At 39.7% G+C, this 18,716-nt stretch overlaps 1 protein-coding gene across 2 annotated transcripts in view; it reads right to left on the reverse strand.

The window, feature by feature from the left end:
• The window catches only part of MCF2 (MCF.2 cell line derived transforming sequence), an 82,709-nt gene that overhangs the window by 57,707 nt on the left and 6,286 nt on the right, over positions 1-18,716 (reverse strand). For both annotated transcript variants that reach the window (XM_056130183.1, XM_056130182.1), the window contains exons 2-9: positions 17,142-17,261; positions 16,246-16,362; positions 13,871-14,020; positions 7,116-7,249; positions 6,693-6,807; positions 4,124-4,243; positions 1,471-1,662; positions 94-285 (exon numbers count right to left, since the gene is read on the reverse strand). In XM_056130183.1, the coding sequence (XP_055986158.1) occupies positions 94-285; positions 1,471-1,662; positions 4,124-4,243; positions 6,693-6,807; positions 7,116-7,249; positions 13,871-14,020; positions 16,246-16,362; positions 17,142-17,261 (1,140 nt within the window). The remainder of the gene's footprint in view (positions 1-93; positions 286-1,470; positions 1,663-4,123; positions 4,244-6,692; positions 6,808-7,115; positions 7,250-13,870; positions 14,021-16,245; positions 16,363-17,141; positions 17,262-18,716) is intronic.

Consider the following 18,716-nt stretch of genomic DNA (forward strand, 5'->3'; position numbering starts at 1 on the left):
GGCCCTGAGCACTGCTGGGTATGTCTCAAAAATAACCTACCCCCCCCAAACAAAACCCTACCTTTTTTAAACTTGGTAGATAAAGTCTCTTACCTTGAGTTCAGGAGATACAATCACATCAAATTCACAAGGCAAGCTTTCAATGTCATAATTGAGAAAGGGCAGCGCCATTTCCAGAAAGTTTTTGATGCCCTGGACGGTTTTCTCGATATCTTCTTTAGATTGAAGCTTTTCTGTGTCCTGATTAGCTAGAAGGCATTCTCCTTCATCACAGCATTGGCGGGCCTGGTACAAGAAATGACAGGCAAGCATGCGCAAAGGCACGCACACACACACACGGGCACATGGGCACATGGGCGTGTACACACACACACACACACACACACACACCATGAATGAAGAAGTTTTTTCTTGAAAGAGAATAGCCCTAGCTTCTCTAAAACAGAGCTGCTCTCAGAAATGTTTAAAAGTCAAGATACCTGGGTCCTGCCCTCTGTTATTCTGGGTCAGTCACTCCCGGTCTTAAACCAGGCATTGATATATTTGCAGGCTCCACAGGTAGTTCTGATGAAGAGCCAAGTTTACGAAGCACCGCATTGATTGCATAACAAGGAACTCATTCTGCAGCAGGGACCTGACCACTCTTTCAATACTAACAATTCAGTTACATGCTATTCCCCCCAAATCAATAACTGAATTATGAAACTCCTAACAGAAGGGAAAGTATTATAAGCAAAGAATGATTGTCAAGAACAGGGGCCAAAGTTTCCTTGCCAAGGAAGATGCACAGTCTGAGATGTTCATGTTCCGATATACTGTCTCAAAGCAGTAGCCTTAGTCTCTATTCCCACTGCAAAAATACATCTCCTCTTCATTGCCTAATCATGAAATGGGTCAGACCCACAAGCAAAAGAGGACTATTTTCCAGTGACTGTTTAATGGATTATCATGAAAGTATGAAATATGAAAGTTGCTTCAGGATTCAGCAAAATGTTTCTAAGGCTGCTGGCTGTGTTCTGCATGCACACATGACCAGAGTAGAACCCTCACAAAATGGTAAGGATTCCATCATAACCACAATCTCAATATTTAGAATAGAGGTTAACATCCTTACAATACTTGGGCCTGGAGGAAGGGAGTTTGTCTTGCATGCTTCAAACCCAGGCCCAATCCCTATTACTTCATATGATCCCAGAGCCCTGTCAGGTGAGACCCCTGAGCAGAGAGGTAGGAGTAAGCCCTAAACACTACTGGATATTGCCTCAAAAGAAAAAAATAAAAATCCTTACAATACTCGACCTGCTGCAAACGTTGCAGAATTAAATGGGTTAAGTAAGCACAATCAAATTCAGTACTTAAGATTTCATACCAGTTCAATTGCAACACTCTCCATGACTCCCTACACACCATAAGCAATCCAGAAAGGGAAACTTTTCTTTTTCAGAAACGCATCATTTATCATAACACTACCTGCTGTATAAGTGAATGCACTTTAAAGGTCCTGCTGAGCTGGATCCGTTTTGTTTTGATCTCTTTTGCCAAAGTATCAGAGAGGTGACGTAGTTCGTTGCATCTCTGGCAGATCAAATCAAGTGCATAATGGTGACTTGCTGCAAGTTTGTGTCCGTGTAATATCATAAAATGGGCCTTTGATAATACATTCTGATTTTAAGAGAGAAGGAAAATAAGAACTGTATGAATTCTTCAGAGAAGGGGAAAGGGATTAAGAAGTTAATTGATTGAGCAAGGGAGCTAACCATGTGGAAAATGTGATTTGATGTCATACTTCTGCAGACTAAATAAGAAATTGAAAAAAAGCCTTAAAATAACAGCAATTAGTTACATCAATGATGTCACCAAAAACTCATGAATTTCTGGTAACAAACAGAATATTATCCAGCCCATGTAAATAGGGGAAAGGAATGTATATGAGGTTTGTGTCCCATGGCACATCACTGTATCACTGCCATCCCGTTGTTCATCAATTACTCGAGCGGGCACCAGTAACATCTTCATTCGACCCAGCCCTGAGATTTTAGCAGCCTCTCCTTACTCATCTTTCCCAATGTATTGGAGGGTCTTTCAGGGTCAGGGGAATCAGACCCGTTATTGTTACTGTTTTTCGCATATTGAATACACCACGGCTAGCTTGCCAAGCTCTGCCGTGCGAGCGGGATACTCTCAGTAGCTTGCCAGGCTCTCCGAGAGACGCATATATATGTTTCTCTCTTTGATTTGTTGCCTACTGTCTGGACCTCATCAAAAATGGTGTGGTAATTATGTAAAATGGGTAGGAAGTGTCTTATGATGTGTCGTGCCAGGGTACATACATACTTAGTACATACTTATAGCAAGTAAAGAATGCATCAACTGAAAGCTAATGGATATCATATGTCAACCTTGAAAAATTCATTAGAATCATCATATACCTGACCACTTTGCCTAGCTGAACTCAACTGGGTTTCCATATCAAAAGGGATCCTAGCGTCATGCTTCCATTAATTCAACCACTGACTCTACCCATTCTAAAGACTGAAACATCATAGGAACTCAGGCAATATTTTCATGGTAAAATAAAGAAAACTGAAGCCCAGATTGCAGAAGTGATCACTTTGTCTAGCTGACTGGAAAATCAGGTTCAAAATAGAGAATTTATGTGTAATGAATACAGAGTTTCAATTTTGCAAGACAAAAAAGTTCTGGAAATTGGTTGCACAACAACATAAATATACTAGACTCTAATGAACTGTGTTCACTTCAAACTGATTAAGATGGCAAATTTTATTTTGTGCTTTTGACCACAATTAAAACTAAAGATTTATCTTAAAACCAAAAAGTCTCTAGGTTCCAAGCCAGTTTTCTTTTTTTTTCCTTCCATAATATACCATAAGAGTCTTATAATTTACCCCTCCTTCAAAGATAATTCCAGAACCATACCTCAACTTCTGCCACCAAATTTGTGTTTTCATTTGGTGTGTTTCACTCCTAAATTAACTTGCTTGCTTAAAAATTATAACCTTGCTCTTATACAAGAAATGAGAGTAAAGTTAGCTTGTTATGTATTAACTCATCAATCATGAACACACATTAAGAAGAGAAGATAGTACTTAGCTCTTGTGAGCACTCAACATGTGTTTACAAATTCTAGATACTGTGCACAGTGTTTTATCAACAACATCAAAATGAATTCTCACAATCACATCCAAAGTAGTTTATTCCATCCCCAATCAATGCGGACACTGAGACTTAGAAATTTTAATACTTTTATTCTACAGTCACATGGCTAATAAAACTAAGTAGATATATGGAGATTTGTTTGGTGTGAGTGTAAATAACAAATTATGTGTATTTAAACTTGTTCATTTCCATCATTTTCAAGCATCAAATAAAATTTTTGTTGATGCTGCTGCTATTGTTATTATTTTTGTTGTGCTTGGAAGGGCAAGCCTATTGGTGTCAGGAGCCACCCAGACCAACACTAGGAAATGCTTAGGGAGATTCACCAGATTCACATTCAGTGATTCTCAGAGAACTATGTGGTGTGGGGCTTGAACCAAGAGTCTCACACATGCAAGGCATATGCTCTACTACTATAAACCATACCTTCAGCCCAAGTAGCATTCCTAGTATAACATGTTTTCAGCTTCTTTAAAATGATTATACTCTTGGGGCTGGAGAGATAGCACAGCGGGTAGAGCGTTTGCCTTGCACGCAGCCGACCCAGGTTCGATTCCCAGCATCCCATATGGTCCCTTGAGCACCGCCAGGAGTGATTCCTGAGTGCAGAGCCAGGAGTAACCCCTGTGCATCGCCGGGTGTGATCCAGAAAGCAAAAAAATAATGATTATACTCTTGTTCCTATCATTGGGCTTGCAGCACCATTATCTCAGAGGCCTCCTTGTGTAACTATAGCACATGTCTAACATATCTCCAGGGTCACCTCCAGCCCACATTGAACAGAATAGAATAGAATGTAGAGCAATATCAATCAACCAATTACAGAGATTGTTGCTAGGACAGAGTAATAATTGAAAGAGTTTGTATGAAAATTATCAAAATTTTAGATATACTCCTTAAGGGCAGTGAACAACCATATTATCTGTAGAGTGAAATAGATTCTTACCTGAGAAATTTCATGTAAGTTATCCAACTTTTGCATTTTTTGTTTAACTTCAGAGAGAGTTTCTGTTACCTCTGTCAACTCCGCTTGTTGGTTTAACAGAAATTCAACTTCAGTCACAAGCTAAAATTAGGGGGAAAGGTCTTGAAAATATACAATTTTAAGCGTTTTCCCTTAATCATCAAGCTGCATTGAAAATGCATATATTACATAAGAATATCAAGATAAAAATTACACATTGGTAAATTATTTTGCTATTTTATTCACAGAAGTCAATATAATCTCTTAAAAGAAAAAGAATACTTTGGCTTAGTGTATATTTATAATTCATAAAATACCACTATGTGCATGTGAAGGCATGTTAATGTGGGTGCGTAGGAGGAATATATGTGTGTTCATGCATATATACTCCCTAGCTCTGAAGTGAAAATTGTTCGAGAAACAAAGAGTCTTCAGCAGCAAATGTGCACACCTAGTATCCAGATTTTGATCTTCTATGTCATTTCCTGATCCTAAACAATCAAGATCCTGAACGATCAGTTTGAGGCTCTTCGTGTTCCTAGAATGAACAGACGCCATTGGGCTACACTAGCACGCAACAGGGACAAATGGAGACGTTACTGGAGCCCGCTTGAGCAAATCAACGATTAACGGGAAGTGAAGTGATCAAGTGATGTCATTTCCCAGAAAAAGAAACCAGGAGTCCTCAGTAAATAGCACAGTGGGTAGGGCGTTCGCCTTACAAGCGGTCAACATGGCCGACCCGAGTTCGATTCCTCCACCCCTCTCAGAGAGCCCGGCAAGCTACCAAGAGTATTCGATATGCCAGACACAGTAACAACAAAGTCTCCAATGGAGACGTTACTGGGCCCGCTCGAGCAAATCGACGATCAACGGGAGGGCCAGTACAGAGGCAGAGCAGTAAGAAGATGATCTTGGTGCATCTTTTTATGCCAGAAGGAGAAAAAGTAAAACAATTTTTTGGTCTTAGACCCACACCCAAGAGTGCTTAGGGCTTACTCCTGGCTCTACACTCAGGGATCACTCTTGGTGGGGCTCAGGGAATGATATAGGGTGCTGAGAATCAAACCGAGATTGGCTGTGTACAAGGCAAGTACCCTGTCTGCTGTAATACCTCTCCAGCTCCATAAAAGTTTTCTATTTTATGAATTGTATGGGCTGGGGCGATAGCACAGCAGAAGGGTGTTTGCCTTGCATGCAGCCAGCCCCACCAAGCTGGGTTTAATTCCTCCACCCTTCTTGGAGAGACCGGCAAGCTACCGAGAGTATCTCGCCCACACAGCAAAGCCCTGCAAGCTACCCATGACGTATTCTATATGCCAAACACAGTAACAACAAGTCTCACGACAGAGATGTTACTGGGCCTGCTCGAGCAAATCGATGAATAACGGGAGGACTGTGACCGTGAATTGTATAGTCATAAATCCAAAACACAGATTCAACAACATTGAAAACATGAGATCAAAGCTGCAACCACTGAAACTTTGTAATGTGCCTGTCAATTAGACAGGTAAGGGGTCTAGCAGGGGCTGGAGATGGGGATGGAACATGGGAACACTTGTGGAGGTAAGTTGACACCGGTGATGGGACTAGTGTTGAAATACTACATGCCAGGGCTGGAGTGATAGCACAGCGGGTAGGGTGTTTGCCTTGCACACAGCCAACCTGGGTTCAATTCCCAGCATCCTATATGGTCCCCTGAGCACCACCAGGAGTAATTCCTGAGTGTATGAGCCAGGAGTAACCCCTGTGCATCACTGGGTGTGACCCAAAAAGCCAAAAAAAAATACTATATGCCTAAAACTCAACTATCAATAACTTTGTAAAGCATTTTTAATTAAACAAAAAAAATCTTTAAAATTATATGTGGGTGTCCAACATAGAAATTACTTCAAAACATCAAAACAGTTGAAAAGAATAGTTATAAGGACCTGAAAATGAGGAAAGTGTGAACCGGATAAGTAGATAAAATGAAGAATTGATCCATTCTGCTTAGATAGGTCTGCACTGGTTAACAGATGTGCTTTTGGGGACAGGGCACCCGGGCAGGGCACTAAAGTTGGAAAATCAGCATTTCACAGCCATCAGATTAAAGGTTAGCTAAAACCAAGAATCATCCATTGATACTAAGTCTATGGGAACTTTTATGAGAAGCAAGATATCTCCCTGGATTTAAAATGTTCTCCCCAGGGGGCCCCAAGAGATATGTTATATTGTATGTGTTATTTAAAGAACCAGGAAAGAAATTGGTACTATGTCCTTAGAAAGCTACCCCACAATATTAAAGGACTTTACACCTAAAATAAATGTGACTAATAAACAGCAAGATCTGTAGAAATTTGTTCAGTGCCATATAAATTGGCACTTAAGCATATTCTTCTAAGAGATGAGTAAGCTAAAGATGGAGAAAACTGGACAGTATGACTGTTTCCTACACTCTAAAGTTAAGGATCATTCAGAATTGCCTCCCTTTAAATTCTTCTGCAGGTAAAAATATGCATCTCGCAAGTAAGTACATCTGGCATAATGAAAAAAGAATGTTTTAACTGACCTCTTGAAAATCTTGCTCAAATTTCCATAGTTGCAGATACTGCTGCATTTTTATCTGATGTTTCTCCCAAAATCCATCAAAAGCAACTTCCATATCATGTACTTGAGTCAGTAATCTTAATAAAGAAAAGGGAAATGACCATTGATTCTGTAGGTAGGTAGATATACCTAATCTGTACTTTAAGAATCTATAGACAAAGTGAAAGACAGGGCTGTCTGACTCTGGTAGTGACCATCAGTGTTGAATTTCTTCTTGCATTTTCTACACGCAAACTCATCTCTGACACACAACTTAGGAAGGAGTTGTCTGATTCTCAGATGTCTAAGGAAGCTTTCACACTGAACTTATTACAGAAAAAATAATTTTATTCCCTTTGAAAAGCATGAAATGAGAAATAGTCACCTCCAAATGGGAGAGACTCACTTGTCAACAGTTTGCCAGTCACGGCTTATTGGCTGACGACGCTCTAGACTTGAACTGACATCTTCTTCAGTGGAAGGACCTCCCAGATTTATCATCAGAAATTTTCCTTCTTTGGTGACAGCTGTAATATTGTCCTGTAAATGTGTAGCAAAATACATGAGCCAGTCAATAACCTACTCCAAATGACCTGAAGGAGGTCTCCTAAAGCAGGCAGAGGAGAACCAGAATTCTCCATGGCCTTGGGCTTCCTAACTGAAAAATCTAGGAATAGCTGGATAGGTTACTGAATCCAAAGGATGGGAGATCTCCATGAAGACTTCAACTCTCAAAATGGATGCAGTGATATCTATCCTTATAAGACATTTATAGGTTCAAGTACACCATGCTTAATTAGTAGCCCACTTCTTGCACTGGAGGATAATTACAATTGATTCTATTCTATTTTTCTAGCATTTACTGTACTATAATAAAGCATTAGTAGCATAATACAGACTCACAGTATGAAGCCTCCAATGACAAATTCTATTTAATGCATAGTCTGATATACTTAGATACCTTCTCTACTAATCTGTAATCTTTGTCAAAGGCTATCTGGCATAGGTACTATGCTACTTTACATTTAGATTAATTAATTTGCTACTATGTTACTTCACATTTGGATTAATTAATTTGGCATGAAGCATATGTTTCCATTCAGAAGGTCTTATTTAAAAGTAAATTCTTCAGGTATCTATGTGTGATCAGTGACCTTCTTCAGGACACTCAAAACCCTCTAATCATTTTTTTCATTTTACTTTATTTTTTTTTAAATTTTATTAGAGAAACACCATGAGGTGCAATTGTAGACTTACAAATTTTTGTGCTCTGGTTTCAGTTATACAATGATCCAGTATCCATCCCTCCACCAGTGCCCATTCTCCACCACCACTGATCCCAGTATCCCTCCCACCCCCCATCCCCCCCGTCCCACCCTGCCTCTGTGGCAAAGAATTCCCTTTTGTTCTCTCTCTCCTTTTGGGTGCTGTGAAAACCCTCTAATCTTTTAAAGAAAAACTTGGATGTATGCATATTTTTTGTGAAAACATTCCATGATACCAATAGACTGAATAACAGTTTAGATATTAATATGTCATATTTATTAAGTGGCAACTATAACCAAGCACTGTTTCATACACAGTATTTCATTTCGTCTACAAGGCAACCCTTAAATATATGCATCGTCAACATCACATTGTACAACTTTGCACAACTTCTTTGTATACATAAGAAAACTGAAACTCAGAGAGAGTAAGGATATTACCCAGTCACACAAAATTGTGGGACTGAGTTTTCTTAAACAGAATTTTACTTCTACACTATGGTTCACTATTTTATTTTCTTCCTTTCCTCTTTTTAATTTGGAAGCATTAGGTCTAGAAGTGAAATACAATGACAGAATGGTTTCACTCATAGGTAGAATAGAAATAACTAAAGCAAATGAACTGGCAAAAACCCAACAAAATCATTCCTTAGACTCAGTAAAATTATAATGGTTACCACAGGGTTAAAGAAGGGGTAGGGAAAGTGAATAGAAGGGTCTTTTGGGGAGTGGAATGGTCCTGGAAATCTGGTGGTCAGAGTGGTTAGAATTATAAACATAAACAGGGGTGAAGCTATGCCCCCTTGCAATTCCATAGTATTGTAAAACAATGATGTCAACAAAAATAAAACAAATATTTTTCAACCAGTTAAAAAAATGAATTCCACCTCTACCTAGGCTTACTTAAATCATTCTTAAATGTTCTGGAACAAGTGGATCTAAAATACTTGGTGAATAGAGGACAGTAGAGATAAGGGCCAGAAAGACTGCTCCACATTTGGAAGCCTGTCTCATAAGTTGGGAGCGAAGGCAGCCAGGATAAAGAACGGAACACTAAGTTAATGATAGTGTGAGGGATCACTCGGGATGGGAGATGTGTGCTGACAGTATATAAAGGACCAAACATGATGACCTCTCAGTATCTGTTTTGCAAACCATAATGCCCAAAAGTAGAGAGAAAGTAAGAAGAAAATTGTCTGCCACAGAGGCAGGGGGTAAGGTGGGGTAGGGAGGGGAGTGGCAGAGGGGGCATACTGGGGATATTGCTAGTGGAAAATGTACACTGGTGGAGGGATGGGTGTTTGATCATTATATGACTGAAACTCAATCATAAAAGCTTTGTAACTGTATCCCACGGTGATTCAATTTTTTAAAAAAGTACTTGGAGATGTGTACAAATTGTGACTCAGACTCCTTCACTCCCACACTCCATATAACTGCATGAAAGAAAAAAATCAATGTGTTATATATGGTATATTCAAGAAAGAAACAAAGAAAGAGAGAGAAATAGAGAAAGGAAGAGAGACAGTAAGGAAGAAAGAAAAAAACAAAGGGAGAAAGAAAGAAAGAAAGAAAGAAAGAAAGAAAGAAAGAAAGAAAGAAAGAAAGAAAGGCAGGCGTGAGAGAGAAAGAAAGAAAGAAAGAAAGAAAGAAAGAAAGAAAGAAAGAAAGAAAGAAAGAGGAGAGGAGAGGAGAGGAGAGGAGAGGAGAGGAGAGGAGAGGAGAGGAGAGGAGAGGAGAGGAGAGGAGAGGAAGGAAGGAAGGAAAGAAGGGAGGAGGGGAGGAAGGAAGGAAGGAAGGAAGGAAGGAAGAGAGGAGAGAGAGAGAAAGAAAGAAAGAAAGAAAGAAAGAAAGAAAGAAAGAAAGAAAGGAAGGAAGGAAGGAAGGAAGGAAGGAGGAAGGGAGGAGGGGGGAGGGAGGGAGGGAGGGAGGGAGGAAGGAAGGAAGAAAGAAAGAAAGAAAGAAAGAAAGAAAGAAAGGAAGGAAGGAAGGAAGGAAAGAAGGAAGGAAGGAGGAAGGGAGGAGGGGGAGGGAGGGAGGGAGGAAGGAAGGAAGGAAGGAAGGAAGAAAGAAAGAAAGGAAGGAAGGAAGGAAGGAAGGAAGGAAGGAAGGAAGGAAGGAAGGAAGAAGGGAGGAGGGGGAGGGAGGGAGGAAGGAAGGAAGGAAGGAAGGAAGGAAGGAAGAAAGAAAGAAAGAAAGAAAGAAAGAAAGAAAGAAAGAAAGAAAGAAAGAGAGAGAGAAAAGAGAGAGAGCAAGAAGTTTGGTATCAATATAGGAATGTGTGCCTTGATCGTAATGCCTGTATACTCAAGAGCTGAGACAAGAAACCAGTCCTCTTGGGAGTGCAGCGCCACCAGCAGGTCAATCTGTAGCTATGGGGCAAGTGGACTGGTAGCCTGATGGTGCCCTCAGACTTCCTGATACTCAAAAATTGCCACTATGCTTCTGGCCGGATACCAACAATTCAGGACTAAGTTTGCTGAGAAGTTAAATGGCCAAAAATTAGGTATGTGGGAGCCACTCCCACAAATCACCTCTGGCTTAGCTATACAAGCTCATTTAACGGTCTTGCTTCAGAGACCCATAAATAAATCTCAAAAGAGATCAAAAGCCTCAATTAATCTCGGACCCATGCAAGGCTTAACAAACCAGGGTAAATCAGAGTTGGAGGTGGATCAGCCTGATGCCGGCCTAAGTAGAGCCCCTGGCAGCCACTTCCTCCCACAATCAAGAATCGAGGCCATGCCCCTGGCCAGACAACACTGTCTCAGGATGCGATTCACCAAGATGTAATCTGCTGAAAATTTAGGTATGTGGATTTTATAACTGAAATCTCCAGGCTTTCTTAGGGTCAAGATAGACTACCTACCTCCACCTCTGAGGTACTTTCACGTGAGTACCTTGGAAGTCACGTCCACTTCCCAAAGCTGTCACCCAGTTTGAAAAGCTACTCCAGTCTTATCTTCCCTATAAAAATACTGAGCACCCTGAACAAACATGATGCCTTCTTAGTACCTGTATTATAAATCATAACGCACAAAAGGAGAGAGAGAGAGAGAGAAAGAGAGAGAGAGAGAGAGAGAGAGAGAGAGAGAAGTGCTTGTCATAGAGGCAGACATGGGGGATGGTGGGAGGGAAACAGTGGACATTGGTGTTGGAAATATACACTGATGGAGGGATGGATGTTGGATCACTGTATGACTGAAATCCAACCATAAACAGCTTTGCAATGGTTTATCTCATGAACATCCAATAAAACATTTAAAATAATAATAAAACAAAATTTCTACCTTGACAGGTTTGAAAAAAAAGAAACCAGGTCTCTTCTGCAGACATATAAATGGCCCTTTATACCCCAAGACTGGACTACACATTCTTCTCCAGTGCATGGGACATTCTCCAAGAAAGACAACATGTTGGGTCACAAAACAGATCTTCATAATATCAAAAAGACAGAAATTTTATCAATTATCCTCTCAGACCATTATTCATTAAAGAGAGAAATGAAACACAAAGAAATTAGGAAACCCAAACACTTGGTAATAAACAAGAAGTAAGTATTCTCTTAAAATAAAACCATTAAAAACAGAATCTGTAAAAAAATAAAATATACAGAGTAACAGGAGCAACAAATGGAGAGTTGGTCCAATGGAACTGTGTTTACATGAGGGCGGTGGAGATATAACTAGGAGGGTCTTCAGTACAGTGGTGAAGGGAAGCCTGCATTTTTGTGGTAGGGATGGTGTTGGAACATTGTATACATGAATCAATGATTGGTTTGTGAAACAAGGTACCTCAAAAATTTAAAGAAGAAAGAAGGAAGAGAAGGAGGGATGGGAGATGAAGGAAGGAAGGAAGGAAGGAAGGAAGGAAGGAAGGAAGGAAGGAAGGAAGGAGTCTTCTGAGTCCTCATGCAGTCTATTTCCATTTCACACTAAGCATGCAGTGGAGTTTTAAAGAGAACTCCAGTGCCCCTCTTGGCTCTTATTTCAAATTAGAAGCCTTTGCCTAGGAAGAGATGTGCTAACAAATATGACTGCTTTCTTACTCAGAAGCATTGCTAAATTAATTTATTAACTAGTTTCCTTGGGCAAAATGGTAGAGAACTTGTGGGCTAGGTAAATAGTATAGTAGACAGAGACCTTGCCTTGCATGTGGCCAGCCCAGATTCAATCCCCAGCACCACATAGAGTTCCCAGAGTGCCACCAAGAGTGGTCCCTAAGTGCAGAGCCGGAGAAAACCCTGAACACTGCTGGGTGTTGTACCTCACCCCCCAAAAATAGACAAGAACCTTGGGGCCTGAGAGATCATGTAGACACTTGCTTTGCAAGCAGCCATCTCTAGTTCAGTCCTTGGCACTACATATGATCCCCAGATCACCTCCAGGAGTAGGCTCTGAACACTGACTATGAGGTAAGGACCCCTCCCAAAAGAAAGGCTCCGAAAGGGAACAACTTCCTGAGAGAAAGGTACCACTTAGAGTCAGCATGTATAGCATATCCTTGTATAAAATATTTGTGGGGGGAGTAGCTGATAATTTTAATTTTACAACAGGTAGGGCATTTGCCTTGCATGTGGTTGACCTGGGTTCGATTCCTCCGTCCCTCTCGGAGAGTCCAGCAAGCTACCAAGAGTATCCCGCCTACACGGCAGAGCCTGGCAAGCTCCCCATGGCATTTTTGATATGCCCAAAACAGTAACAACAAGTCTCACAATGGAGACATTACTGCTACCCCCTCAAGTAAATCGATGAACAGCGGGAGGACAGTGCTACAGTGCTACTTATTTTAGCACTGTAGCACTGTCCTCCCGTTGTTCATCGATTTGCTTGAGCGGGCCCAGTAACATCTCCATTGTGAGACTTGTTGTTACTGTATTTGGCATATCGAATACATCACGGGAAGCTTGCCAGACTTTGCCGTGCGGGCGAGATACTCTCGGTAGCTTGTCGGGCTCTCCGAGAGGGGCAGAGGAATTGAACCCAGGTCAGCCGGGTCAGCCGAGTGCAAGGCAAACGCCCTACCCGCTGTGCTCTCGCTCCAGCCCTTACTGATTTTAAAACTTTCTTATTGATTGAATTTCCTTGATTAACACTACTGTTTACCTGTATCACCTGTTGTGCCATTGTACATTGATTTGCTCGTGCAGGCACCAGTAACGTCTCCATTCATCCCATCCCTGAGATTTTAGCAGCCTCTTCTTACTCGTCTTTCCCAACGCTGCTGTATTGGAGGCTCTTTCAGGGTCAGGGGAATGAGGCCAGTTTTTTGTTACTATTTTTGGCATATCGAATATGCCATGGGGAGCTTGTCAAGCTCTGCCGTGTGAGTGGGATACCCTCGGTAGCTTGCTGTTAATGATGGTTTACATCACCAGTGTACTCACCTCCCTCACCCAACGCACCTCCCTTTTAATTCCTAATTTTGTGGATCAGTTTTCCCATTGTGTTGTCATTTTTTTTCTGCTTTTTGGGTCACACCCAGCGATGCACAGGGGTTAGTCCTCGCTCTTCATTTAGGAATTACTCCTGTGGTGCTTGGGGACCATGTGGGATGCTAGGAATCGAACTCGGGTTGGCCGCGTGCAAAGCAAACGCCCTACCTGCTGTGCTATCGTTCCAGCCCCTGTGTTGTCATTTTTAATTTTAATGTAATTTTAGGTATTATGGTTTGCAAGCTGTTATTAGTAGTGTTTCATACATGAACTACTTCCACACCAAACCCTCCACCCAGGTGTCCACTTCCCTACACCATTGTCGCAATGTCCCTCACCTTAATTATAATGTGCTTAATATTCAGCAAATTCTACCTCTATATTCCTCCCAACCAATCCAGGTGGAATAGACACATTGTAGCACCTCTCTATAAAGGTAACAGCTGGGTAAAGCAGACATACCTTTAACAGGCGGTACCTTTGATCACGAACTGCCATAATTTCTTCTATAGCAGGAATATCATAGGGCAGCTCTTTCTCAGCCAGCTCAGTTCCAAAGCACTGTAACATCTGAGCCATTTCTTTCACTGTGAGGGCAAAATTTTCAATAGCCTGCAAAGAGCCAATGATACGTTTTGATTATTTTAAAACAGGGCTGGAGCGATAGCACAGCAGTAGGGCGTTTGCCTTGCACGCAGCCAACATGGCCGACCCGAGTTCGATTCCTCCGCCCCTCTCAGAGAGCCCGGCAATCTACCGAGAGTATCTCGCCCGCACGGCAGAGCCTGGCAAGTTCCCCGTGACGTATTCAATATGCCAGACACAGTAACAACAAAGTCTCCAATGGAGATGTTACTGGGCCCGCTCAAGCAAATCGATGAACAACGGGGGGGCCTTTACCTATTTTAAACCAATGATTTTATGGAAACACCATCAGAGAAGCAAGCAATTATCAGTAAATATATTTAATTTTGTTTAAGTACGACAGAAAACACATAAATGAACTCGCCCTATACTAAAGAAATTTACCACTGATCTAGGCCAGGCTCTAATGTTTGCATCTAAGACATTAAAAACTAAGTGAGATGAAGAGTCTTCTTCACTGACGTTTAGCTAAAGGACTGTACTTATATCTTAAATACCAAGAAACAGTGATTGCAGGAATTGAGAAAAATTGTCTTATGCTCTTACAAAACATGGGTTTTCTTTACTGTCTTAAAATCTACAATTATAAAGTTGCTTTTGAAATTTTTTTGAAGATAAATGAGAACATCAAAGTCACTTTTTATAGATTTATTAGTATTTTTTTACTAAGGTGATGGAAAAACATCTAGCTTCAAAATAATTCATTTCAGAGAACACAGAAGACTTTTATCTGGCTCTATTGCCCTGAAACTGTCAGGAAAGGTTGCGCTGTTTAATTTCCTGACAAAATCAATCAATCCCAGATCAGGGCAACATGGAAAGATTGTATAAGTCTTCTGTTTACCGTGCAGCTAAAGGTATCTGCTCTCTGATTATTTTGACAATGTATTTTCATATGAATCAATGGGACTAATGAAAAACTATGAATGAAGGAAATATGATCCTTAAGTTAATGTCCTTTTTTCCTTTAGAAGAATTCCCATATCTCCAGGATTTAATTTATTTATTTATTTTTATTTTTTGAAGCAAGCAGAGGTTCTTATACCACAGACTCATACCTGAGAGGTGCAGGACTATAGGGTATTCAAACACAAGGAATCGTTGCTGCAAATCTGCCTCAAGAACATCACTAGACTGATAAGATTAACAATATTGCTTGTCTAATTTGAAGGCTTGTCATATTCCAGTAACTGTGTCCAACGTTTTTTTAAATTGCATTAAATTTTTCCAAAATTCTTTTGAGGTAAAGTACTAAAGTTACATTTTACAACTGGGAAAACTGAGACCCAGAGAGGTCCTACAACTTGTCCAAGGCCATAGAGTGACAAGTTAGTCATGCTAAGACTTGAGCCCAAGCATTTCATTTCTACATGGCCAAATAGGAAGCAGAGATTGTACTCTTGATCTCCTAGTTTTATCTTCTTAGTGCCTGTTTCAGTAGCTCTTCATTTCAAAGCATCACTTAAGGAAGAAAATCAAGATATTGATATGACCTAGCAATATCACTTCTTTGCATATTATACCCAAAGCACAGAAACATAATTTGAAAGCATATATGTATACCTATATTCATCATCACACTTAGTACAATAGCCAAGATAGGAAAACAACCCAAATGTCCAATAACAGATGAATGGATCAAGAAGATGTGATATATGTATATATAACACATATATCACATTGTATATATCTATAATAAAATACTATGAAGCCCTAAGAAAGAACAAACATGTAATTTTCAGCAATATGGAAAGAACTATAGGATATCATACTGAATGAACTTATTCAGATGGAAAGAGATACAGGATGATCTCTCTCATATGTGGGACTTTAAGAGACACAGCAAGGTAGCAATGAAAGGCCAAAAGCAACATAATTGGAGAAATCATACACAGAATAAATTTGGGGGATTAGGGGGATGTGTTTGGGGATCCCTGGGATAGGGAAGGGATACACTAAGGGCAGGTGTAGTGTTGGAATTATGTATATGAGAAACCATTATCAATAGCACTGTAAACCACAGACTCACAATAAACATTTTTGCAAAAGAGAATCAAGATGTTGAATCACATATGTATCTGAAAAGTAGGAATCCCAGAAGTCTGTCTTTCTTCCAGAGGAACAAAATTCTAGAACTGTATTTAAAGACCAACATAACTATAGGTTCTATAGTAAGGGCAAATAAAACATACATTTCTGAAGATGATCCATTCTCTGTGGCAGTAATGCAGGGTGCCGCCTAACTCAGGGGTTAATTGCTTTTCATCGATGTATGTCAGCAAATCACTAACTGAGCTCAGCATAACAACCTATACAAATAAGCAAGAAAGATATTGTTAAACTGTTAACTCCCTTCATGACATCTTTGCATTTAAGTGTGAAATGAACTAAAGCATCTATTTAGCTGCTTATCTTTAATAAATGGTTCCCAGATTCTCTCCTGTCTATCCACCCCACACCTGCATAAGCACATGCATGAGAACTAAGGTGTTTTAATCTTCAGTTTTCATTTACAAAACATTTCTCTATAAAGAAAAATTAATCTCCAAGGAAAACCCAAACATTTCATTCTCTTTGATCTAAAATTTTGCACTGTTACCAGTTAATCTTTTGAAAGATACATACCTATGACAAAGTAAGGGGGTTTTATGCAGCAAATTATAATTTATCAGGAGGAACAGATATTTGCAAAAGTATCAAAATTTATGAATATTCTATTTCTAACACTAATACATGAAAGTATCTTCAACAAAAAGAACATCCTACTCTGTGTTAGCATAGGCTATAAAATTCTTGGAAGTTCAAATACATAAATGACACCCATTTTTACTAAAAATAAAAGGTCCATATTCTATATACATGCATACATACATAACATAGAAAATGTTTTTAAGACATGTTTTGTTTTGCTTTGCTTTGTTGTTTGCAATATTTAGAATTATATCCAAGTCCTCACATATAAGGCTTGCCCTCTTATACTGAGACACATTCCTAGTCATTATTTTATTTTTTTTAAATGCTTTGTAAGTGCATGTACAAAGGCTTTGTAGGCATCATGGGATCAAAACACTGGAAAATATAGTCTTACTGGTAATTTCAGCATAAAATCCTCCTGACTAAATCGAAATCCAATGTCTGTAAAAGTTCGTTGAAGAAAACTGGTAGGTCGGAGAACCAGAACCAAGTGCAAACTCCCAGGGAAGGAAGCCTGTAATGCAAAAAGAAAGGAAAATATTTCAAAACATGTACTAAGTAGGCATGCATTTAAAAAGATGTATGCCTTGGTTCAGTCCCCAGCATCAAAAAAAGAAAGAAGTAAAACAAATTTGAAAGTCATAAAAGCCACTCAAAGGAAACAACTTTTAAAATAATACTGATAAAATCTAAAACCATGGAAACAGAAATAAAATTAGTGTAAGGTTATTAGAGTTGATCCTGGCAATGTTTATGAGATGGAATTTTCTCATAGTAAAGTCAAACCTAAGTCACAAAGAACTATATTCTTCAATTCCACTTGAAAGTTAGTTATGTGCACCCAACTAGCATTGATTCTCTGCAAAAAAATAAATGTAATTAGGAAACAGTTCCCCAGGACAGAACTAAAAGTCAAAGGCAGATGAAATACCAGGTAATAAAAGAAAACTTTGTTTTTAAGTCTCTTTTTTATTCTCATCCCAGCAACATTCACTGAGTATCTTCTTCATGTTCACACGATGAGGTGAATGATTGTCAGGAACTGGTAAAAGTCAGTGTATGCAAATAGAATGAGATGGAAGGTGCCCTACTTTTGCCAACACTTAAAGACAAATTACTTTCATTCTTTCATTGATACTTAGTTGCTATGGATCCTTTTTCTCTATGACAATGCTTAATGTTCTGTTTTTTATATTGTGGAGGAAATTTCCAAGTGCATACAAACATTAGGAATGTTTTGGAACCTTGAAGCTTGGAATATTTACCCACATACAAGATGGGTGCAAGTGGTGTTTGGTTGCAGGGGAAATAGTATGTAAACACAAACAAAACAAAGAAACACTGTCCTCCCATTGTTCATCGATTTTCTCGAGCGGGCCCAGTAACGTCTCCATTGTGAGATTTGTTGTTACTGTGTTTGGCATATCCAATACGTCACGAGTAGCTTGCCAGGCTTGCCAGGCTTGGCTTGGTCGGTAGCTTGCCAGGCTCTCTGAGAGGGGCAGAGGAATCGAACCTGGGTCGGCTGGGCTGGCTGCGCACAAGGCAAACATCCTACCACTGTCAGAAATGAATATTTGTCAACTGTGACTGAGGAGGCAAGACTCTGGTCTCTACCTTATCAACCTATAAGATCAATAACGTCCCAGCAGTCAAGTCCGTGTATAGCTTGTACTCTATCATGTATGTAGGTGACACATGCATGTATGACACAGCTGATAACACAAGAAGGAGAGAGAAGCTAAATTATAATTCACATACTCTGCAAAGAAGGTTAAGTTATGGTTTAAGGAAATTCAGCTGCTTCTAAATCAAGGATTTTATGTTGGATGGTTGGTTATTAAGTCAACTATTGCCTCCACTTGAAAAGAGGTTATCCCAAACACTGAAAGCTGCATGAAATACTTCTAAAAAGTAATTCTACAGTTTAATTGGATCATTCTTTCTTATTTTTATTTTTTTTTTTTGT

This window comes from Sorex fumeus, unplaced genomic scaffold (assembly GCF_029834395.1).
Source record: "Sorex fumeus unplaced genomic scaffold, SorFum_2.1 ptg000075l, whole genome shotgun sequence".
In the NCBI taxonomy this organism is placed as follows: Eukaryota; Metazoa; Chordata; class Mammalia; order Eulipotyphla; family Soricidae; genus Sorex; species Sorex fumeus.